This window comes from Miniopterus natalensis, chromosome 1, assembly GCF_054644295.1.
Source record: "Miniopterus natalensis isolate mMinNat1 chromosome 1, mMinNat1.hap1, whole genome shotgun sequence".
NCBI lineage: Eukaryota > Metazoa > Chordata > Mammalia > Chiroptera > Miniopteridae > Miniopterus > Miniopterus natalensis.
The window spans coordinates 65,951,063-65,975,047 of NC_142081.1; the positions used below are offsets into that span (position 1 = coordinate 65,951,063).

General features: G+C 39.8%; 1 protein-coding gene across 3 annotated transcripts in view; it reads right to left on the minus strand.

Annotated features, from left to right (window-relative positions):
- SLC12A6 (solute carrier family 12 member 6) overlaps nt 1-23,985 on the minus strand; it is an 80,887-nt gene that overhangs the window by 9,223 nt on the left and 47,679 nt on the right. For all 3 annotated transcript variants that reach the window (XM_016199539.2, XM_016199538.2, XM_016199540.2), the window contains 16 exons: nt 18,308-18,402; nt 17,148-17,279; nt 16,123-16,269; nt 14,282-14,336; nt 13,831-13,961; nt 12,841-13,082; nt 10,376-10,590; nt 9,399-9,557; nt 8,922-9,020; nt 8,589-8,646; nt 6,588-6,762; nt 6,197-6,315; nt 4,947-5,045; nt 3,107-3,226; nt 2,243-2,347; nt 1,458-1,626 (listed from right to left, as the gene is read on the minus strand). In XM_016199539.2, coding sequence (XP_016055025.1) covers nt 1,458-1,626; nt 2,243-2,347; nt 3,107-3,226; nt 4,947-5,045; nt 6,197-6,315; nt 6,588-6,762; nt 8,589-8,646; nt 8,922-9,020; nt 9,399-9,557; nt 10,376-10,590; nt 12,841-13,082; nt 13,831-13,961; nt 14,282-14,336; nt 16,123-16,269; nt 17,148-17,279; nt 18,308-18,402 — 2,120 coding nt within the window. The remainder of the gene's footprint in view (nt 1-1,457; nt 1,627-2,242; nt 2,348-3,106; nt 3,227-4,946; nt 5,046-6,196; nt 6,316-6,587; nt 6,763-8,588; nt 8,647-8,921; nt 9,021-9,398; nt 9,558-10,375; nt 10,591-12,840; nt 13,083-13,830; nt 13,962-14,281; nt 14,337-16,122; nt 16,270-17,147; nt 17,280-18,307; nt 18,403-23,985) is intronic.

Below are 23,985 nucleotides of genomic sequence, written 5' to 3' on the forward strand. Positions count from 1 at the left end.
ATACCCTAACTTCCCAGATAACAGATGTATGCCCAGTAAAGTTGGGGGAACTAGCAAAGGTGCTGGCTGTCAGTCATACCTGGGAACAGAGGCTATTGGCCAGAATGGGCGTGGCCGCTGCAAGCGTGGGAAGATTTGGGGTACCTAATTCCCTGAACAAAGGTGTTTCAGATCTGGGCTCTCTTGCTGCAGGGGCGCACTTCTGGCTCCCCTGCATTCGCCTACACGGCCCATGGCCATGTGGATCCCCACACGCAACGGAGAAACAAACTGTAACTAGCCTGACGCTGAACTGGATCCAGCTGCAACATGAAACAGGGACTCTGGACATTGGCTTTGCTTTTACACTTCTTCTGTGACTGGAATGGGACTTTAAAAACCCAGGGATGTAATTCCACGCAAATAAATCACTCATTCTCCTGTGAAAGTCTCAGAAAATTATTTTTCTTGAGATACTGTAAGGCCCCCAACCCTGGCACACGGTGGGGAAAGGGCTTTCTCAATTTCCCGGATAACACTTCCTTCCTCAGTGAGGCATGCCCTGACTCATATTACTAGAAATTTGACAGTTCAGTTTAGGATTTTCTCAGGTATGTTTTCTTTTTTGTCTCTCCTATTTCCATATTCTTTTTGATATTTTAATGGTGATTACTGAGGACATCTGTATTTGCTTTACTATTATTTTATTTATTCAAGCCAATTTGGAGGCGATGTTTCATTTCCTCTCTTGGTGAAAAGGTGAAGGGAATAATGATGTGGAAAATCATTATTTCCCACATGACTTCCCAAAGGAAAGATTAAGTTAGTAGTGCAGCTAGGGTATTATACAGGGTCTCTTCATTTCCAATCCTGTGCTTTTTATTTATTTTTGCCATCATTCTGGATTAATATTTTTTTCAGCATTACTAGTTTTTTTGGGTTTCAAAACATTCTAAAATGAAGGCCAGTAAAAATTTTGAAATGTAACTGAAAATTTCTCCAAACAAAGGGTTAGTTCTATCATTTATAAGGAGTATTAGAGGGAAAACTACTTTCTTTTTCGGGGAGAGTTTTAATAATAAGCAAGCTAATCAGAGCAGGAAAGAAATCCTGCTCGTGGTGCCATGTAAATTAGTAAAGAGGAAGAAAAGTTCCCCACTGCTCCTTGTCACAATGTTGAGAAAAATCATCTCCGTATTTCTAAGGCACGATTTATTCCCATGACTTCTCTCAGGGCTGAGTCGATGTTTGGAGTCTTCTGGAAATAGTGCTTAGCCTTGATGATCTTATAGTTTAGTAATGCTTTAACTAGAAAGAGAGAATACATTACTGTCCTCTGGCTCGCCTTATTATCTGGGCAGAGGGGAATCTCCTGGGTCACTCAGGACAGGGATTTACTTGGATGTCTGAGGTCTTACCACTTAACGTCACACAACCGTAAGCTCAATTCCACAGGGGCAATAAGCCTTGACTCTCACCTGTTCAGCAGCTAAGGCTTCACCATAGCTCTCCAGGAAGTTCCCCACAATGACAGAGCCCACGATCGTGAGACCCTTTCCCGCTTTAAGCTGCGAAGCAAAGGTGAGCAGGCGAGGGTGCTTGACGTGTAAGTCTTCGTCTAGTTTCAGCAAGACAAGCAACTGAGGCCTGAAAAGAAATTGTTGGTGGGGGGAGAGGGGTGTGGGTGAGAAAACACTTCGGGTTAGGGGAACAGAATGACAATTCCGCCCCTTAACTCAGGAGATCTGTATAAAACAGGTAATTTGACAGAAGGAAGAGATTAGAAGAAATGATAAGAGTATAGAATTATTTAGAATCCTTCCAGTATTATCTCAAATGGATCCATCTTCAAGGAAGAATAAAAATGGTAGAAATCTAGATCATAAATCACATGAAGAAAAAAGAAAGAAATCAAGGATTCGGGACAGTTCAAAACAGGTCCATTGCACCAATTCCTTTAACCACATGATTTCCTTATCCTGTAATATCAATGAGGCACACATTTCTGTGTGTAGCTATGTGCCAAATACCACTAAAGCTCTGTTGATGTCCTTTCCTTTTTTAAAAGTCTTTTATTTATATTAAAAATTTTTTTTTTACTGAGGTAACTGGTTAATAACATTATATAAGTTTTAGGTGTACAATATTATAATTTGATATCTGTATACACTATTGTATGCTCACCACCAAAAGTCTAGTTTCTATCTATCACCATATATTTGACCCCTTCTACGCATCTGCCCTCCCCACATCCCTTCTTTACCTCCAGTTTTTAGTGTGAGGAGGTCCTTCCTCCAGCCGAAGCAAAGCAAACCGGGCTGCACTGAGGGACAGCCCCCGGATACCATCACCCCATTCTTTCTCAGCTCTGGGAGAAAGGAGAAAAGAGCAGGAACAGATTTAAACCATAGCAAGTACAATTTCAAAAAATAAACTTTATTTTTGCCCCTGAATCTAAAAGTAACATATGCACAAGGCAGGAGATTAAAACTCATTAATGACGCATATAATGCTCTTTACTAACATCATAAACTCACTGGAAGCAGATCACCACTACTGTTCATCAACTGTACTGCATCACAGTTAAGAATTAAGGCTGGAAGGGTGACTCACTTGTCCCTCTACGTAACTATTCAAAAGCAATAATGTAAAACAGCAATTTGAATTAGGAAGTTAATACAGATCTGAAGTTTATTTTGAAAATAATGGGAGAAAGCAAAACTGAATATAATCTGAATCTGTTATTTATTGCTAATTTTTGGAAGTTGTTAGTCATCTTAGTTGTTACGAAGTTATTCAGGACTAATTAATATCTTTTCCATTTCAGAGAAATGCCTTGACTAAAATGGCATTTATAATTGTGTTATACTTTGTTTAATACTCATTACTATTTGGCTATATCTTTTTAGTTATTTTTTCATCAACCCATTCATACTTTCTCAACAGGTCCCCCTTGCGATTAAAAGCTGTGGCTATAGGATGGTTAAGAGAATCATCAGGGGTACAAAACTTAGCTATGAATGAATAAAGTTATCTGGATCCTAATGCAATTTTCTTTGGGCTGACTCTAACCAAACTAGCCAGTTGTGATAGTTTTAGCAGTGATCAAGCTCAAATCCAGACTCACCCTTGGTACTCAATGTACTTGTAGATCATACCGGCGATCACAATAGCTACGATAGCATAATACCAGGAAGAAATGAACATCAGAGCCAGACAGATACTCATGCCCATGAAGGAGAGGGTCCTAGAAAATTAGGAACAAAAACACAAACAAAAAAGTGTTCTTCTAAGTAGCTACAAAAGAAGCCTGTGCTAGAGGTGCTTTTTAAACTGTGGTGAGATATTATTTTTTTCTAAAAAACAAACAACAAAAGCCCTGTCCATTACAGAAAGTACTTGTGTAAAATGCAATAGACAACTACATTTACTAAAGTTCTTCTGTGTAATGAACTTCTTAGCTCTATAATTCATTTCAAAACATAAATAGGAGAGCTGTTAATCTGCAGAACATTAGGATCTAATTAAAATATAGGGTGGTAAGAGAAAAAGAAAAAACAACAAAAGCAAAACAGTAACACAAAAAAGTTCATAATGAACTTTCAACTAAAGTTAAAGTTAGAAAGAGGACGGGAGGTGTTAAGATCAGTTGAAGATCTAAATTTTTGCCAGATAAAGGTCACATCAATGTCCACCACTGGTAAGTGAAGCTGAAAGGGGTCAAAGGGCAAGTTTGAAAAGAGGAATGTAGCAACGGGCACATACCGGATGTATTACAACTTTTAGCTATGAGAGAAAAGAAATGGGAGAGAGATGGGGTGGTAGCTAAAAACATGATGGCCCCTTTAGGATGATAGCAGCAGCTTGGCAACATTTCTTTGAGAGCTTTAGCGTCTGCTGAGCACTTTGGAGTATCTCGAAGCAACCCTATGAGATAGGTAGTACTATTAGTCTCATTTTACAAATGAGTAAAATGAAATTTTTGTGGTTATGTGCTTTGTTGAAGGTTACAAAGCTGGGAAATAAAGCTGTCATTTCAACTTTGGTGATCTGACTCCAAAGCTCATTTTTATTTTTATTAACTTATTTTTGTTAACCCTTGCTCAAGGATATTTTTTCCGTTGATTTTTCAGAGGGAGGGGAGGGGAGGGAAGGGAAAAGACAGAGAGAGAGAAACATTGATTGGTTGCCTCCTGCATACTCCGGGCCAAGGATCGAGCCTGCAACCGAGGTAAGTGCCCTTGACCAGCCAGAATTGAACCCGTGACCCTTCAGATGGACACTCTAACCACTAAGCCAAACTGGCTAGGGCAAAGAGCTCACACTTTTTTTTTTAAATATATCTTTACTGATTTCAGAGAAAGAAAGGGAAAGGGAGAGAGAGAAAGAAACATCAATGATGACAGAGTCATTAATCGGCTGCCTCCTGCACGCCCCTGACGGGGGATCGAGCCCGAAACCCGGGCATGTGTCCTGACCGGACTGGGCCTCGAACTGCGATCCCCTGGATCTTAGGTCGATGCTCAACTGCTGAGCCACCCTAGTTAGGCCAAAAGCTCACACTTGTAACTACTAACTGAAATTGTCATAAGAAGAGAATCTGAGGATGAAACTGATGAGAATACGAGAGCACAGGCAGAAAGCAGTGAAGCCCAGAGCTGAGATGAGAGGGAAATGGGAAACAAGACCTGCAAAGGGGAAGTTGTTTTCGCCTGAAGACTGTAGTGGGATGAAAATATTTATTTCACAGTTTTGATCTTTATTCTCAAGTGGGTGTTATCAATTATCTTAAAGGAATATATGAAAAACATGGCAGTAGGCTGGAAATTCAAGTGAGCGGTCAAAGTTGAAATAGCTAGTCGAGAAAAAAAATTATATCAAGATCCCAGAATCTCCTAGTTCTCCAAGTTTAATGGTGGGCTCTCTCCGAATGCAGGGGGAATAAAGAAGTGAAAGAGCAGACTTACCAGTGGTAGTAGCGGAACCGGGGTCGCCAGTTGGGTGTTCGAAGTAATGTTTGCAAGGCACATGCCAAGTTCACAAAGAGGTAACACATGAGGAAAAACCTGGCAGAATAAAAAGTCAGAGGAATGACTATTACTGTAAAATGATTCCTCAAGGGCAACTTAACTGGGACCTCTGCTGTCCTGAAGCCTCGGTTCTAACCCACGGGCCTTTGATTCAGACTAGGAGGTAGAGCCACGTCAACCCCTCCCCACAAACCGCTCACTCTCCTACGATCTCTCTCAGCCATGATACAGCCACTCCTCACCCAGGTGTCCGTCACTCACCCCTGTTCCAAATCCACTTAGCAAGTCCTATGGGTTCTACGTATTTAAAAATCTCTACCACTCTCACCTTAGTTCAGGCTCTCATTGCTTCCTTCCTAGATTAGTTAAATAAGCTTCCACTGGCATTCCCAGCTCAATTTTAGCTTCCTTCGAATCTATCTTTTATACCAAATTGGTCATTCTAAAACACAGATATAATCATTTTGGTCTCAAAGTATTACCTGCTTCTTCCAGGTGAAAGTTCCAGGTACGCAGGGACCTGGCTCCACCTGCTTCTCTGGCCTGCCGCTTCCCAACAGGCACCCTCCGCTCCATCAAAGCCTACCTGCCTTCCGCTCTCTGCACTGTCTCACCCCTCAGGCCTTCACGTGTCCTCTGCCTGGAATAGCTTTCGCCCCTTAGTCGCTTAGCAAACAACCCGTCCTCCCTCCAGATACAAGTGTCACTTCTTCCTGAACACCTTTCCTGAGTCTCTGTCCACTTAGACGCCTCCCTTGGGAGGCCTAATGGCACTCGGTGTGCACCTTCACCACGGCACCCATCATAACGAACAGGGATCACTGCTTCCTTCACCCACCGTCAGTTCCTTCACCTGTGTATTCCCAGTATAATGCCCAGGGCCGAGGAGGTGGTAAGTCATCAGTAAGTCACGGCTGAATGAATAAAAGCTAACAGTAGTAGTAAGTGCTACCACCAACTGATAATGCTCAGACATGAAGGCAAAGGACATCTGAAGTTACACAGGTAGGAAGAAACCATGACAATGAGCCATACATGGCACTTTCCGGGAATATTACTATTCAGGTGAAGCTACACCTGTACTTGGCTCAGTCTGCTGTTACCACTGCTGTTATGTGCCTGATGGAAATCAGCATGGATTATACATTCCATAAACAAGAAGAGTAAAGACAAACACTGGCTCTTACATGGAAAGAATCGGGGCCACAAGATCCAGAGAGGCGATAAGGATCCCCAGCTCGGCAATGGCAGCAGTCAGGAGCAAAGCCCAGGTAGGTTCCCCGTTGGCTTTGCTGTGACCGAAAACCTGTACGGACAAGGGAGACGTCAGGCACAGGAGCGTGGGAGCGTTTGAGTCAAGGCTATAGTTCTGGATATCCGAAAGATAACAGTGTTACAACTGTACTGTCTTTTAAACACCTTTACTCAACTCACATATAAACTTGTACAGTGAGTCTTTTACTAAAAACCCACGTCTTCGTATTATCTGATCTAGTAATTTCCAAGCCTATAAAGACCACACCGCTTCTTGTAAGACCTGAGAAAAGAAGGATGAGGGCACGAGAGAGAGTCACTTACCCTCAGGAAGGGTATGATGTTGTCCTTCGCTATCGCCTGGAGCAGCCGTGGGGCCCCCGTGAGACTCTGAAGTCCGGCCCCGCACGTGGAGAAGAAGGAACCAATAACGATGACCCACGGGGATGGCCACGACAGGATGCCTACCACCAGGTTACCTTTCACAGCATCCCCAAACCTGAGAGAGAAGGAAGAGGGGGGGACTTTAATCTGGAAACAACTTTAGACTGTCGGGTGCAGGCCTCGCTTTCGGCCCCCCAGGCCTTGGCCATGCCTTCCTTCCTCGCTAAGCTAAATCACTTCTAGCTTCTGATTCGAAGTGAGAGAGGTGCGACTCTTCCTTTCGCTTGAAAACTTAGATGCCGTTGTAGAGGTACTGTTTGGCCTAATTCCAATACTGTTGTGTCTGAGGGAATAGGGAGGCCTGAGGAGAGGGAGGCAGATGAGGGAATTGCCAGTGAGTGGAGCAGTCGGCACACACAGAACTCATTTACTGATTAAGTTTGAAGTTTCACATGGGCAAGGTTTGTCATCCCCCAAAACAATTACAATAGTAACACCAAAGATCACTAACCACAAATCACCACGACAAATATAATACTGAAAAAGTTTGAAATGCTGTGAAAATTAGCAAAATGTGACAGAGAGACAGACACAAAGTGAGCAAATGCTATTGGAAAAATAGCAGCTGATGGACTTGCTCGATACATGGTTGCCATGAACCTTCAATTTGTACAAAACTCAGTCTCTGCAAAGTGCAATAAAATTAGGTAGACCTGTATTAGGGTTCCTGCCCTCAAAGAACTCAATCCGGTAGGGGAGAGAGACAGGAAAACAAGTAGCTGGCATATGGTGTGTTAAACGCAATACTACAGCATGTTCAATACAGTGGCTCAACAACGGGGAGTGGTTCTCTCTGCTTGGGTGAGCCTGGGAAAGCGCCACAGCACAGGAGACACTCAGTCTACTCTTAGAGGGTGACTGTAAGTCTGGCAGGCGGGAATGCCCCATTCTTAGCAAAGGAAACCACTTGAATGTGTGGGTGGATGGAGATCTGACACAAGTACATTTAACGCTGGGAGTTTATGATGGGATGGCACATGGCCTGGAAAAAGGTAAACAGGGCCAGATCAAAGCAATGGGTTTAAAGGGCTCTGGCAGGCTCTGAGGCAGGAAGGTTGGTATGATCAGATTTTGTGTTTTAGAACAATCATTCTGGTGGCAGCATGGAAGAGGGATTATTAGAAGATAGTAAAACTGAAAGGGTGATTATTACAAAGAATTCTGAATCCCTGTACGAAGTGATGAGAATAAAGAATAGTGGAAAGAACGAGATCTATGAAGGGGAAAGGTGGAACTTACAGGGCTTAGAAACCAACTGGAAGAGGGACTTGATGGGAAAGCCTTAGGATGACATCTAGGCTCCTGTGAAAGGGGTGGATGGATGGTGAAGCTATTACCTCCCCAAGACAGGGAAAACAGGAAGAGATATAGGAGGTTTCAGGGAAAGGTTTTTCTAGGAATTTCTTGCAAAAACATATTTTATACTCAGAGTGAGAGGAAAGGAAAAAGACTTAGCAACCTTCATGAAGGAAATGGAGACAGCAAGTTTCAAGCTTTTATTTAGAATGCCAAACGGATACATACTTATGTCTCCTAGAGGAGAGGCTAGAGATACCTGGAAGTTTTTTTTAACTCGCCTGCCTTTACTTTAGGTCTTGGTTTTCCAATAGCTCTTAATATACGGGAAAGTCATTATTATTCAGACAAATTCACTACTTCATTAAGAACTATATTCATTATATCTCACATATTTATAACAACACATTGGCCCTTATCACTCGCTAACCTTTTTGGGAGCTGTATACTACTGTACATATCATTTCCTAATTGCTAGCCATGACAGATGCCTGAGGCTGGGCTTTGAGTTTTGAGTCTTGGGACTATGTGGGATGATCAGACAAAACAGAAGACATAATTCTTACCAAGAAATCAACTACTCACTTGTCTCTGAGAACAACGCCTTCAATACATGCACCAAAAAGGACAACATTGCTTAAATCTACGATACTGAGTCAAGGAAACGGACGTTCACCCTCTAAGACGAGATAGAAAGTAGACACTCAGGGTATTTCTTCTATCAGTAAAATGAGTTGCTACATTTACTAATCCTAGAAATCCCTTCTTGGATTTTAAAGATGAGGTGGCTGGATTATCTGGTGAGCAGTGATGTGGTAGCAAGCAGATATCTTTACTACCAGGATACAAACACTGATCACTCTAGTTCCCCCTGATGTTCCTGTGACGGAGACTCAGGCTGGACCCATGAAAGGATACAGACAACGGAGGTGGTCATGATGGCGAGGATAGTGCCGATGGGAATAGACTTCTGAGCATCCTTCAGATCTCCAGATCTGTTTGACCCAGCCATGATGCCTTCAGGGAAGGAAAAAAGAGTAAGTGAACTCCTCAAGTTCCTGGGCACTCTGATAGGTCAGACTGAGGCCAGAAACAAATCGAGGAACCCTGAGAATATAATTCTGTCTGCTGAGAAATCGCTCCTTGTGTCTGACAGCTTTTTTTTTTTTTTTTTAAATATATCTTTATTGATTTCAGAGAGAGGAAAGGAGAGGCAGAGAGAGAGATAGAAACATCAACGATGAGAGAGTCATTGATCGAGCCCACAACCCGGGCATGTGCCCTGACCAGGAATCGAACCCTGATCGCCTGGATCCTAGGCCGACGCTCAACCGCTGAGCCACGCCCGGTCGGGCTCTGATAGCTTCTAAAACAGACAACAGCCCAAATGCTTACCTGTGACAGAGGGAAAGAAGATCCCCACCAGAAGAGTGAAGGAGGTGGTGATGTCAACGAGGACATACTCATGGTTTAAGTTGCCTAAGACATCAGATGATCTGGCTGAGGGCTTTTCAATGATCTCTCCCTTTGGTAGATAATTACTCCAAAGATTCTCTGTAATGGGGAAAAGAGGGGGGATATAAACAGCAATAGTAAGGAAACAAGATAATTATACAATTTTCTACCCCCAAAAATTTCTAAATCAGATTCCTCATTTATATAGTTTTTAAAGGTATGTTTGCTTCTGCATGAGCACATGTATATATGCACACGCATATTGTCCAATACAGCACACATTAAAAAAAAACTAAAAATGCCCTTTCTCATCTGGTTCAAATATGATTTGACAAAATGCTTTGGTACATACAAGTCCAGTTAAGTTTACTAATGCGAAGCAGTAAAACTTAAGCAGACTAAAGCTAAATGCCCCGCAAAACCTATTATTTTTTTATTGGTCATCAATGCTGTTTCTTAGTGTAAACTTGCTTACACGCAAAGAAATCTGGGGACCACGCATTTAAAATAGAAGTCGCTTAAGGAAAGAGTTTCAGAAATGCAGCCAAGTTAGGAAAACACACATGTGGATGCGGTGACATTAAAATAGTTACATTCCAGCTGTCATGCTGGAAGATGAGTAGTAATTTTACTATAACACAACGGATATTTTATTATTTATTCTAGGTTAAAAAGTGATTTGCTCAGCTCTGCTCTCAAAAGGAGGTAATTTTTTCGCAGACAACACTGTAAGGGAGTCCTGAGAAAGAATAAATTCATTAATAGAAAAGCAGAAAGATGCTGAATTAAGGGTTGTGTGCTGAGCTTAAGCGGGGAATGACACTTGGCAGTGAGTCTTCATGGACTACAAAGGAGTCTAAGAGGGCAAAGCCCCTTTTCCTCAAAGGAAAAACTTGTTCAAAAACTTCCCGACTTACCTTTAATGACACCACTAGCCAATCCAGGAATGCCCTGGATTGATGTGACATTATTGTGAACAAAGTATTCGTCACAGGTGACATTGAAAAACTGACTGGAGTTACAGAAGAAGCCCCATAACTTCGATGGTACTGTCATGTTGTTGATCTCCTTGGTCTTAGAGCAAGTGTCGATGTGTCTTGATGAAAGGGTGCGGTTCCCCAGCATGCAGACCCTAAGTAAAAACAAACAGAAAATAAAGCACAGGAAGAAGATTTTTAAAAAGAAAATGGGTTCGAAATGGGTTAGGAAATAATAAAGAGGTTAGTAAAAGGAAAATGTCATCTCTGAGATCTTCACTGTCATGGATGGGAAAGAAACTATTTATTGACTAGCTCTGCAAATGGTGACTTACATCTTCTGCCAATTTAATCCTCATAGCAATCTCACAAAATATGTATTATTTTGATTTTGTGGATGGAGGAACTGAAGCCTGGGGAGATAAAGTACTGTGCATGAGGTCACACAGATGGTAGCTGGTAGTGACAGAATTCAAATATGAAGACTGTGAATAATACACTGCTGATTCATCTTCCACAATTTCTAGGTTATTAACCAATTGTTAGGTCCTTCTGTTCTTACCAAAAAGAAAAAAAATTCCCCTAATTTTATTTTTGGTCTAGAAAAGGCTTATGTTCATAACAAACCCCTTGAAAATGTTTTGCTAAAGGTCAAACCTCTGGCCACTGTTTGGAGGAATACAGCTTGGCTAGAATTAAAAAGCAATCTCTCTGTGGCCTAAGAGAGACCTGTTTTGAACATGAGCCTGGACCCAGTGGGAGTGAGGGTATTTAAGGATAACAGAAATATTCACTGCTGATTTTATTTTTTCTTTAGTCCGGAGATATGAATACGTACAAAGGAATAATACACCCACAGTTAAAATACCTTTCAGGAGGAACAAAGTAACTTTTAAAATCTGCAAGATGATAGCATGCATACACAATGAACCATGTACCCATTACTCAGCTTCAACCACTTTCAACATTTCCCAGTCTTGTTTCATGCATTCCTCTAGGTTTTTTGTCTTTTTTGCTGGAATATATATATATTTGGTTTTTTTAAATCCTCACCCGAGAATATCTTTTCCATTGCTTTCCAGAGAGCATGGAAGAGAGAGAAAGAGAGAAAGAGAGGGGGGAACATCGATGTGAGAGAGACACATCGATTGGTTGCCTCCTGGATGAGCCCAGACCAGGGCCGGGGAATAAGCCTGCAACCGAGGTATGTCCCCTTGGCCGGAATTGAACCCAGGACCCTTCAGTCCACAGGCCGATGCTCTAACCACTGAGCCAAACTGGCTAGGGCTTTGCTGGAATATTTTAAAGAAAATATCACATATCATAACCTTTTTATCCACCAGAAAAGAGGAGAAGCATCAGAGGAGAACCTGAGGCAAAATGGAATTTCCCAAGTTAAGACATAGCCAGAATGTGGCCTTAGTATTTTTATGACTCTGAAATGGGTCTTTAGCTGTGCTGTAGTCTCTAGATGAGCAGATTAAAAAAGTATGATGGAACCTATTGCTGACATCATTTAGCATAGAAGAAATACTGGACTGGCAGTAAGAAACTCAGAGAGTTCATGCTCTTGCTCTGCTATTAACTAACGTTTGGGCAAGTAATTTAAGTTAATATCTCTGAACCTAATTTTTCATCTTGGAAAATCCACTTTTCTGTAATCAGGTTAAATCCACATAGTACTGATGAATTTAATCCCTGTATGATCCAGGTAACTTTTCAAAGACAATCTCTATAACAAATTTCAAATAATACTCAGTGCTGGTTAGTCCCTCTGCCACTAGTCAAATGGAAAACAGGTGAGCTTGTGAGTCACATATCTGCACAAATCCATTACTGCTTCAAAAAACATACTTTACGGTACCAGAACTACTTATGGTGTATAATATAACTTATACACAGAGAGATAGCAGTGCAAATAATGACATTTATTTCCCTTTATTTTATGGCTAGGAAGTCCATTCTGGTACTAACAGAATAAAAAATTCAATGAATTACAAATATTTTGGTAGGAGTTTAGGTTTCCTTTGACTTTGCTTTTACATTAATGAAAGGAACCCCCAGTTAAATACTTTATAAAGGTTGCTGGCAATAACTATACTGTTTGAAAAGCCTTTTATGACTAGTTCAAATATGCCCAATCATTATCAGAGGGTTTAAAAAACTAATTATCTACAGCCAAATGATAGTTACAGCTGCCAGGTTTACGCCTGGGACATAAGGAACAGCATCAACACGAACAAACTAGGCAGTCTGCTGGGAGGCTTCCCGCCAGATGCTGACCAGGCTTATCCAAAAGGGACATTTCAGAGATGCTGGAAAATTCTCACTTGAAATGATCACATCGCCAGATACTGCTAATGACTACCCAACATGAATGGTTCGTCAGAGAGACAGAAACGTACGAGAAGTGTGGAGGGGCAAAAGACGACTTGATGGCTCCAGCGTAGATGGCCAAGATGGACACAATGACACAGGCCAGGAAAAGTGAGGCGAACTTGTTCACATAGCGCACGCCGATGAAGACCACCAACACCATGAGGACCAAGAAGGCTGTGCCATAGACACGCATGTTATTTAGCATGGCTGCTGATTCCTTCAGGGCATCATCGCTTCGAAATATGGCCGCCCGGGGGACAATATATATCTGTTACGCAGAAAAAGTAGAAAATTAGGTAATTTCAAAGTAAGCAAGTAAAAGGATGCTGTAGTTTGATTTGGTTTCACAAAAGAAAGCAAAGCTGAGACAGACAAATGGCTGGAGACTTAGCCTAATTTCTGTTTGGATCTAGAATGCCTACAGAAATGGGATATCACCAATTTTTTTTTCAGTCTACATGCTGTTCTGAATATCTGTATTTCCAAATCGAAAAAACAAGGAATGCATTAATAACTTATAGACAAAGGGTTATGTAAAATAATTGTAATGGTCATCTTGAGTCCTACTTCTGCTATCATTAGTTTAAATAGTAAAAAATATATCCTAGTGAATAAAGAAATGAAAAAAATTCTATTTCATTGGGATAAAAATATTAAAAAAGCCCACAACTTTATTTTACTTTCCCTCCCATTGGTACAAATCTTCCTTGGAGACTAACTTCTTGGTTGAGGTGGTGGGGTGGTGGTGATTGGGAGGAGGGGAAGGAGTAGGCAGGCAAAGGATACCCTCAGCCTTTCTGCTGCATATTAACTAGGAGGCCAACATGTGTCTGCTAGGTGCAATAAAGCAAGGCACAATAAACTGAAATGCAATAAAATGAGGTAAGCCTGTAACAGGTCAGCTGATCACAATCAATCACTTACAGCTGATCTCTCAGAAGCTTTGACATCGAAGAACAAAGTAAATCCAAATCTATATTACCCACATCGGAGAACACAACTAAGTGACTACTCACCAGAAAGATTTCAATGGCACCAAGGATATACATGGCTGCTGCAAATGTGGTACCAAGGTAAAAGCAGAGGCCAACAGCTCCACCAAACTCTGGGCCCAGTGCCCGGGAAATCATAAAATATGAGCCCCCAGCTAAAACACAAAGAGGTATGTGAAGAATCATAAGTAAGAATAAAAATATGCATGAAGGATAAATATTACTAGGGGCACAAGAGGGCCCAATTAAATATATTCTAACTAAAGGAAGCTAAGAATGCAGTAAAAATGAAAGATTCTAGCCTAGAACATAAAGAAACTTTTAAAGATGATATTCTAAAGTTAAATAGCATTAGTATCTATGGCCAACAGATCAAAACAGGATTCGATTCCTTGAAAGTTTACCTTCAGGCCTTCACATAATAAACACACAGTAACCACCGACAGTCCCTGAAGTCTGTGCTTAGCCTACTGACCTGGCACCACTCCATTAGTCGCAATGGCACTCATGGAGATGGCAGTCAACATTGTCTGTAAGGAAAAAGAAGGGAGGAGATTGTTACTATATACCTTTCTGTGCTATTTCCCATCTGTGGACCTCAGAGAACTTAGGGAAAATTTACCTCTACCTACTTTTATGGAGGAAGTTACCTGTCATACCTAATGGCATGGAAATGAGATGATGTGGGTACAACTTATTACACAAGTCACACTACTATTACCTGGAGTATTCTATTAAAATGCCCCTACATCATAATCAGTAGGTTAGGTGCTATTGAGAACCACTGATCTCCTCTTGGATTTCCCAAACAACTTGGAAAACAGATTAGAAACGGAGTAAAGGCTGGCTACAATAACAAGAGCAATATTCAGTAAGGAGGAGAACTACTGAAGACCTCTGAGCTCCTAAGAACTGTATTTTTAAAACATCACCTGGCAGCAGAGTACAGCATGGACTGCAGACGGAGTAGATGGAGGCAGCGTGCCCTGCCAGCAGGCTGTTACAGTAGTTCCGTGACAGACAGGGACTGCAGTGGCAGCAATGGAAATACAAAGGGAGTGCGGAATGTAAGAGATTTCAGAGGGAGGCATGATTGGCCTGGGGAGCTGGCTGGGTGTAAGAGGCAATCAGAGAGCCAAACATGGCAATAAGGTTTCAAGACTAAGAAAATGGAAAAAAAAAGATGGTACCACTAATTTTAACTTAATGATACAGACTATGGCTGCTTGCGCTGCTCTGCAGAGTGTTCTGCTGAGCATAATGCACACGGAGGATATAATGGTGATGCAATAAAAGAGGTCAGTTGCTAGTTAAATAATAAAATATAATTTTTTTATCCACACCAGAGGATATGTTTATTGATTTTAGAGAGAGAGGAAGGTGGAGAGGGGGAGAGAAGGGGAGACAGACAGACAGCGATGTGAAAAAACATCAATTGGTTGCCTCCCATAGGCGCCCCAGGGGAATGGAACCTGCAACCTAGGTATGTGCCCTGACTGGGAATCAAACCCACAGACTTTTGGTGTACAGGACGATGCTCCAACCAACAGCCATCCAGCCAGGGAAATAAAATAATAATTTAAAAAAACCCCTATCAACTTATAGATGAAAATGTTCTCAGTATGGCCTGGCCAGTGTGGCTCAGTTGGTTGGAGCACTGTCCCATACACCAAAAGGTGGCAGTTAGGGCATGTACCCGGGTTGTGAATTCGATCCTCAGTCAGGGTGCATTATGGAAGGCAACCAATCGATGTTTCTCTCTCACATTGATCTTTCTCTCTTTCTCTCACCCTTCGTCTCTCTAAAAAAAATCAATAAAAATCATATCGTTGGGTGAGGGGGAAAAAATGTTCTCAGTATAGTGGAGAGAAGACCTGGGAAAAACATGTGAATTTCTGGGAAAGAGAAAATGAATGAGCCTTCAAAACAAAACAAACGATCCTCACTCCCAAACAACAATCAGTTTTGTTTCTCAGCTCTCTCCTGGAGCAGTATGCCCCATTTTCTAACACATTTTCTGTGAAAACTTTGGTGCTATCAGGCTCAAGTGGTTTGTATTCTGAATCCTTTGTAGGCTGTATCTTCTGCTTCCTGTAGACTTTCATTATAATTTCTAGTAAATCTTATTATAGATATAAGCAGTGACTGACATTAAATAACTGAAAATCCTTTTGGTTTTAATATCAAAATAATCCCTCCTGTTGAAATGAGTCTTTCCCTAGTATTCTTTGTTTTATTCCCCAAGAGGTCAAGTGCACATACTCTTGAGCACTGGCAAGGTTCCAGGTGGTCTCCAGGAGCCACCTCTGCACTTACGCAGCAGCAGCAGATCAGGACAATCGCAAAGGCCTGAAGAACTCCAGCTGTGCCCACCACCCATGTAAGGCGTAGAAACAGGATCACTCCAAAAATATTTTGTAGACACGGGAGGTAGACACCCATGAAGGTGCCCATTTGGGGGCTCTGAAAAGAAAGATGTTGGCAAAAGAAAAAGTTATCTAGTCATCTAGAAAAGAGGACTTGATCTCTTTACTTTTATATGAAAACTTGCTCCCTAACTATCACATTTATCTCAAAGCAGAGATAAGTTTAATAAATAATTTAAAAGAGGCACAAATAAAATCTCCAATTTAGAAATGTCTATCACGTACCTTTTATTATTCCTAGAGCTATACAGTTTTACCTTTCATAGGTCCCCACGTGTTTACATAGGCATTTGCATACAAATAAACTTTTAAGTGCACCCCAACAACTTAAAAAATTTCTGTTGTTCCAAGCTGTTACTTTTCTCTTTTCACTTAAAAATGGACTAATGACTTGATCTTCAGAATCTGGTATAAATCCTTCATGGTAGTTGATAAATGTAGTTGGTAAAATAAAGATCTGAGGATTGTTTTACCCCGGAACAACCAAAAAACTAACTTGTAATATTGTTCCATATTTTCATTTTGATAAAAAAGACTGATATTTGGTCTTGGAAAAACCCAGAAAGATAGCACCAGCAGGTAGGTGTGGACACGCTTCTTCTGAAGTGCTGCTGCCTGGCGCTGGCATGCTCTTCTCCCAGCTATCACGTGGCTCACTCCCTCACATCAGGGAGGGCCCTGCTCAGATATCACCCTATCAACCTCTCTAAAATAGCAGTGCCCTCTGCTCTGGCTCCCTTGCTGGTCTCTTTACCCTGCTTATAGTTTCCTTAGAACATTTATCAACACAGTTAAAACATCTTAAGGATGTGTCCCCACACTAAAATTTAGACTGCATGACAGTGAGATACTGGATATTCCTCCTTTTTTATGTATGGGGCTCTTCTCATCTATCCTGGTTTTCTAAGGCCTCACCTTGGTGGGCTTCTTTTTCCCTTCAGTGATGTTCTCCGCCTCCTCATGTTCCTTTGCTCCTTGAGTCAGATTAGTGTAATTAGCCATGCGGTTGAGGAGAGAGGACACCTTTGGTCTGGTGTCCATTTCTTCCTAAAAAAAACAAGTATGGAAGAGACGAGTGATGAAGAACACACTGGAAATAGCATCAAAATGACCACTTATCAGAAAATTGCAAAGTAAATGAGAAAATATTTCATGGGTAAATATTTTAAGACGATTTATCAATGAGACTTTATTTCCCCCCACATTAAAATATCACACTAAATCAGGCCTATGTGAATCCTTATAAAATTCTTAAACGAAAAGCTTCCTGGTTCTTTCTAATAGCTTAACTTTACAGTAAAAACAAAATCATACTGGCCCCTACAGACAGGTGTAATCTCATAAAAAACATTGATAATATGACCTTTAATCAGAGTACTCTCTTTCTTTAGGCTATGAACATTCTACTAATTTATGGCTATTATTCCTAGCACCAAGAACAGGTCAACAAAAAACTTCTGTAATTGAACTAAATATTCACCTCAGACCTTTTCTTGAAGGAAGCTGAAAGAAAACATCATTTAAAAAATGGGCACACTTGAGAAGTGGCACTCATATCACTGTCCAAAGCCAAACAAAGGCAGTGGACATAAACACTGGAATAAAATAGTTCCTTTCAACAACCCGACTGCAGAGGCCATGCTGTCTTAGAGAAGACACACAGGTCCTCTGCCTCTAGCAGCCTGCTTGCCACACTGCTTTTTGATTAGTAGTTTGAAGGTAAATGTCAGTCTTCTCAAACACAGAGTTGAAAAACACATTATTTTACACTCAGAAGATAATTCCAATTTAAACATTTAAATCCCAGCTGAATTTGATAGCAAGGTTCTCCATATGCCTGTGTTGTCAACATTCCTCTTCCTATTTCATAGGAATTTGATTTAATTGCTACCCATTAATTAGTAATAATTAGATTATACAGATTAAATCAACCACAATGACAAGTTCTAAGTATTGTATTTTAACAATTAGCTATTAAATTATCCAGCCTGTATTGTTTTAAAACTAATGGATAACAGCTACTATATTGAAATCTCTGTTCCTGAAATCTGTCCTAGTTTTCTCCCACATATTACCTCAAAGAGTGCCAAGTTTTTATCAAAATATTCATCTCCTTCTTCATAATTGGAATTATTGAGATAAGCATTTCGTGCTTTCTTATGGCCATCATCTGGGGGAAAAAGTAAACCAAGTTAGTTTCTCACTGGTATTGAAGAAGCACCAGCACCAAATAATTGTCTGTCGTCTCTGTATTAATATAGAACCCACTTTCATATTCAGATTTTAATGTGAGAGTGTACAACTCAATCAGCATTGCTTGGAGAATGTGGCTCCCTCTCCAAGAAGAGCAAAAACAAATCTCTAAGAAGTAAACATAGCTCATTCCTTTTCTTAACAATATGAAAACCTCTGGAAATACTATTCTTTTAGGACTCCAGCCTAGTAGGGTCTCTTAAAGTCATCCAAATCTACAATGAAAAAAGAAATTCAATATTTATTACCTGCTCAATACCATGCTAGACATGGGCTACTTCCCACACTGCTGCTGTTGATAACAGCAATAAAAGCTCTCTGCCTTCAGTTGCTGTCCGACCTTTTGTAAATGACATTAGGTGGTTTAATCAAGCAATGTTTTTATACAAACACTTGCCACATATTTTATATTCAAAGAAGCACCCCACAAGAATTTGGTAAACTAGGTATGAAGAAAAAAATAAAAAAAGACTGGGTTCCCTGGGACAGCAGTGTTTGTGGTGTTTGAGCACTTCCTTAACTTTGATTCTTTATTGTGCAAGCTATATAATTACAACTGTCTGGTAGAAGAGAAAGAAAGAACATTTTAAAAAATATGCAAAGGCCATTAAGAACCAAGATTTTAAATATTGAGAAAATAGATGCCAATATAAAAATTAAAGAAATTAATTTAAAGTCCCATAACCTTAAATATATATACGATGAGCTTGGGAAATAGGCAACAAGCTATCAAAATAACTGGGTCAGCCCCAGCTGGTTTGGCTCAGTGGTTAGAGCGTTGGCCCATAGACTGAAGGTCTCGGGTTCCATTCCAGTCAAGGGCACATGCCTCGGTTGCAGGCTCGATCCCGCCCCTGGATGGAGTGAGTGCGGGAGGCAACCAATAGATGTGTCTCTCTCATATCAATGTTTCTCTCTCTTTCTCTCTCTCTCTCTATCTCTCTATCTCTCTCCTTCTTCCACTCTCTCTGAAAAGCAATGGGAAAAAATATCCTTAGGTGAGGATTAAAATAAATAAATAAATAACTGGGTCATGCCAAAGGACAGAAAAGCCAACCTGAAGGAGTTCCCCCTGGCTAAAATGGAATGATATGACTACTAAAAGTAAATGATGCAATGGATTGAAATGCAAATATGCAAAATATCCAACATATTTTAAAAATATAATCACTTTTACAAATACATTATTTTATTTATATATGGAATCTAAATAACAAAACAAACAAACAAGCAAAATTGAAACAGACTCGATGACATAGAAAACATACTGATGGTTGTAGAGAGTATGGGGGTTGAAGGGCTGACTAAAAAAGGTGAAGGGATTAAGAAGAACAATTTGAAGGAAAAAAAAAGATGTACAAAACAGTCACAGGATGTAAAGTACAGCGTGGGGAGTATACTCAATAATATTCTAATAACTACATATGGTGCCAGGTGAGTACTAAACTTACCAGGGGAATCACTTCATGTATTATGTAAATACCTAACCACTATGCTGTACACCTAAAACTAATACAAAATAATACTGAATGTAAACTGTAATTGAAAAATAAAGTTAAAAAATCTAATCACTTTTACAGAGTTGCTAAAATCAACATGTAATTCTAAAAAATAATCCACAGAAAGAATCCAACAATTATCCTGCCTTTCCTATACCAACTGTATATAAGGATAACTAAATAAAGAACATTTCTTCATTATAGAAATACCCTGGCTAATAATTGCAGATGGGACAATATAATTAGAAAATAAAATGACCAATTTTTAACTCCTAATGAAATAATGGATCTAGACAATGACCATCAATGATTGCAAAAACCATTAGGTGAAAGGCTAAGGCAGAACTTTATCGTGGATGGATCAGGGTGATCTGGAACCCACTGATCAATCTTAACATCATTAAAAGTGGGACAACACAATCTCCTAATGTAATTCAATGAAAAGTATACTGTGCGACCTAAGATGTTAGAAGAATGGAAGTTAAATCTAATCAAGTCTTTTCATCTAATTGCCAGCTCACAGAAAACAGAGGAGGAACATGTTAAATATCACACCAAATATGCAATCATAAAATTCAGAATGTGGCAAATTCTACATGACAGATAACCTGATTTCTTCAACAAATAAATGGCATAAACTAAAAAAAGATGAACTCTTTTATTAAAAAAATATGTTTTTATTGATTTCAAAGAGAAGGGAAAGATAGAAACATCGATGAGAGAGGGTCATTGATTGGCAGCCTCCCTCTTGCCACCTACTGGGGATTGAACCAGCAACTGGGGCACGTGCCCTGAATGGGAATTGGAACTATGACCTCCTAGCTCGTGGGTGGATGCTCAACCACTGAGCCACGCCAGCCAGACAAAAAGGTGAACTCTTATAAAAGTGTCAAGACATTTTGAAACAATCAGAGAAATTTGAATGTGATGGGTTGCTATTTTTTTAAAGGGTAACTAAAATCATATGATGTCTGGAATTTTCTTTAAAATACCCCAGAAAAAAGTTAGGTGGGGGCTTAAAAGCATGATTGAAGGTAGGTAATGGGTTTGTGAAGGTCCATTATATTCTATCCACTTTTCTGTAACTTAGGAAATTTCCATAATAAAAGCTTATAAAAAAAAAAAAAAGGAAAGTGTAATTCTTTTCCCTCTCTAATGGTTGCAGAAAATTCACAAGAGAATGACACAGCTTAAAATTATCACCACTATGAGCTACTCATTTATTCAATTAATTCAACAAGAATTTATTAAGTTCTTATGATGTGCTGGGTACTATTCTAGGCCCTTGGGATGGACAGGCAGATAAAGATGCTGCTTTCATTGTGAATATACTGAAGTAACAGAAGACAAAATAAGCAAAACAAAAACAAAGACATTTCAAGAAGCAGTAAGTTCAATGATATGTGTTCTGAGACAGATCATGACTGGGGAGGGGAAGGACAACTTCAGTAAGATCACTGCTGTGCTGGTAAGCAGGCTCTCCAGATTTTAAAAACAAAGATTACTGATTTCTAATATTTGACAATGTCTGTGGTGTAAATACTCATATGACAATTTTCAACTACTAATGTGAAGTCACTGAACATGGTTTTGGGAAAAGATGCATACAATTGGCTCCCACGAGCTAGTATGAGCTGGCTGTAGCATACCCTTGGCATAAGCTAGGAAAAGCCGGCATTTCAGGCACAGGGAATACCAATTTTAAAAGATCCTAAAGCAAAAACAATCTTAATGGATTCATAAAACAGGACAGGTAGCACAGCTGAAGCAGACTGAGGAAAGGAAGGAATAGTTAGGAAGATAGGAAGAAGCCAGACTATGAAGTTAGCAAAAGGAGAGTTCTTCCGAATCTATTGCACAGTCCCTCTTTTTCCCACTGAACTATTCTAGATAATAGCAACATGATGCATGGGGGCTGGGGCCAGGGAGAGAGTAATATGAGCGTGTGCAAATACTATTTCCTTTATTAGTGGGACAGGGGTAATATAAACAGCTTTTTTTTTTTTTTGGTAAGTAAGAAAATATTTAAAAAGTAGAAAAAAGTGGGGAAAATGGAAATACTAATTTAGGATGACAGAATGGTCCAAATATGTCAATAATACCAGTAATTATAATAATGTAATAGACCAAATTCAGTAGTTAAAACAAAGATTTAAAGGTTGGATAAAAGAAAATATATGGTTTATAAGAAACATAATATAAGGGCATGCAAGGGTTGAAAGTAAAGGAAAGAGTAGTTCAGGCAAATACTAACCAAAAGAAACCTGATATAGTTTTATTATTATTGGATAAATTTTTCTTTAAGAGAAAAACAAGGAAGTATAACAATTTAAAACATACACCTATTGTTTGTAGTTATCTTTTTTTATGTAACAAGTTATTCCCCAATTTAGTGGCTTAAACAACACACACTTATTATCTCAGTTTGTGTGAACTAAGAACACGGGCATGACTTAGCTGGGCCTCTGCTTCAGCCTCCCATAAGGTACCACTCAATGGTCTGCCAGGACTGTGGTCTCATTTGAAGGCCTTGGGAAGACCCACTTCCAACCTTGCTCACATTGTTGTTGGCAGGATTCAGCTCTTTTCAGGCCTTTTGGCCAAAAGCCTCTTTTCAGTTCCTTGCCACGTGGGCCTTTCCATAGGACAGCTTACAGCATGACAGCTGGATTCTCTCAAAGCAAGCTATCGAAGAGAGCCAGGGAACCTGGCCAGCGTGGCTCAGCGGTTGGGAATCGACTTAGGATCCAGGAGATTGTGGTTCGATTCCCAGTCAGGGCACATGCCTGGGTTTCGGGCTCAGTCCCCAGCAGGGGGCGTCAGGAGGCAGCAGATCAATGAAACTCTCATGGTTGATGTTTTCTCTCTCTCCTTCTCCCTTCCTCTCTCTGAAGTCAATAAAGATATATTTTTTGAAAAAAGAGAGAGCCAGAGAGAGTGCAAGATAGACATCACAGTCCTTTTGTAATCTCATTTTAACATCGCTTTTGCCATATTCTATTAATTAGAAGGATTCATTAAATACAGCCTTCACTCAAAGGGGAAAGGATTACGCAAGGGCATGAATACTATGAAGAAATGAGCATTGGGAATCAATTGAAAAAGCTGCCTACTCCATCCATCCATCCCACCCACCCATGCCTCAAATATTTGAGGCAAAAAATGGACTGAACTTTAGTGAGAAATTGATAAATCTACCCTCACACATGGAGATTTTTAACATATTTCTCTCAATAACAGATAATGCAAACAAAATAAGCAAGGCTAAAGAGACCTGAATAATGCAATGAACAATGGACACAGAGCTCATCTAATGGACATAGGAGTTCTACATCCAAAATTAGAGGTAATACATTTTAATCAAACGTATATGGAAAATTTATTAAAAGTTATGCACTAAATCTTAAAGACTGAATAAATTTCAAACAGGTCTAATATAGTCAATGATCTTGATCAATAAAAACAATTCAATAAGAATTTAATTACAAAAGGATACATTTTAAAATCCTTGCAAATTTAGAAATAAAAAAATACTGCTAAACAATTCAAGGATCAAAGATTAAAATACTTAAAAATTGAGTGACAATGAAAATACCACTTATTGAAATCTGTAGGATCCAGCAAAAGTAGTTAAAAGAATAAAAATGTTATGAGCCAAGTACCTATTTCAGGAAGCTAGAAAGACAGCAGAATAAACCCTAAGGCAATAGAAGGAAAAAGACAATGATGACTACACTAGCTGTCTTTTTGTTAAATGCCCTTTCTGCTTTAGGTAGATCTCTTGTAAACAGCAAATCACTGTATTTTTAAAAATCTGACAATCTGTCTTTTTAATTGTCAAGCTTAGTCCATCACCCTTAGAGACTGATATATTTGGACTGGATTCTACCATCTTTTTATTTCTATTTGTCCCTGTTTCTCATTTTCTGTCTGGATTTTTTTGGTTGGTATTCCCTTAATCCATTTTTCCTCTATCTTTTCTTGGAGTTTCCACAGTCTAT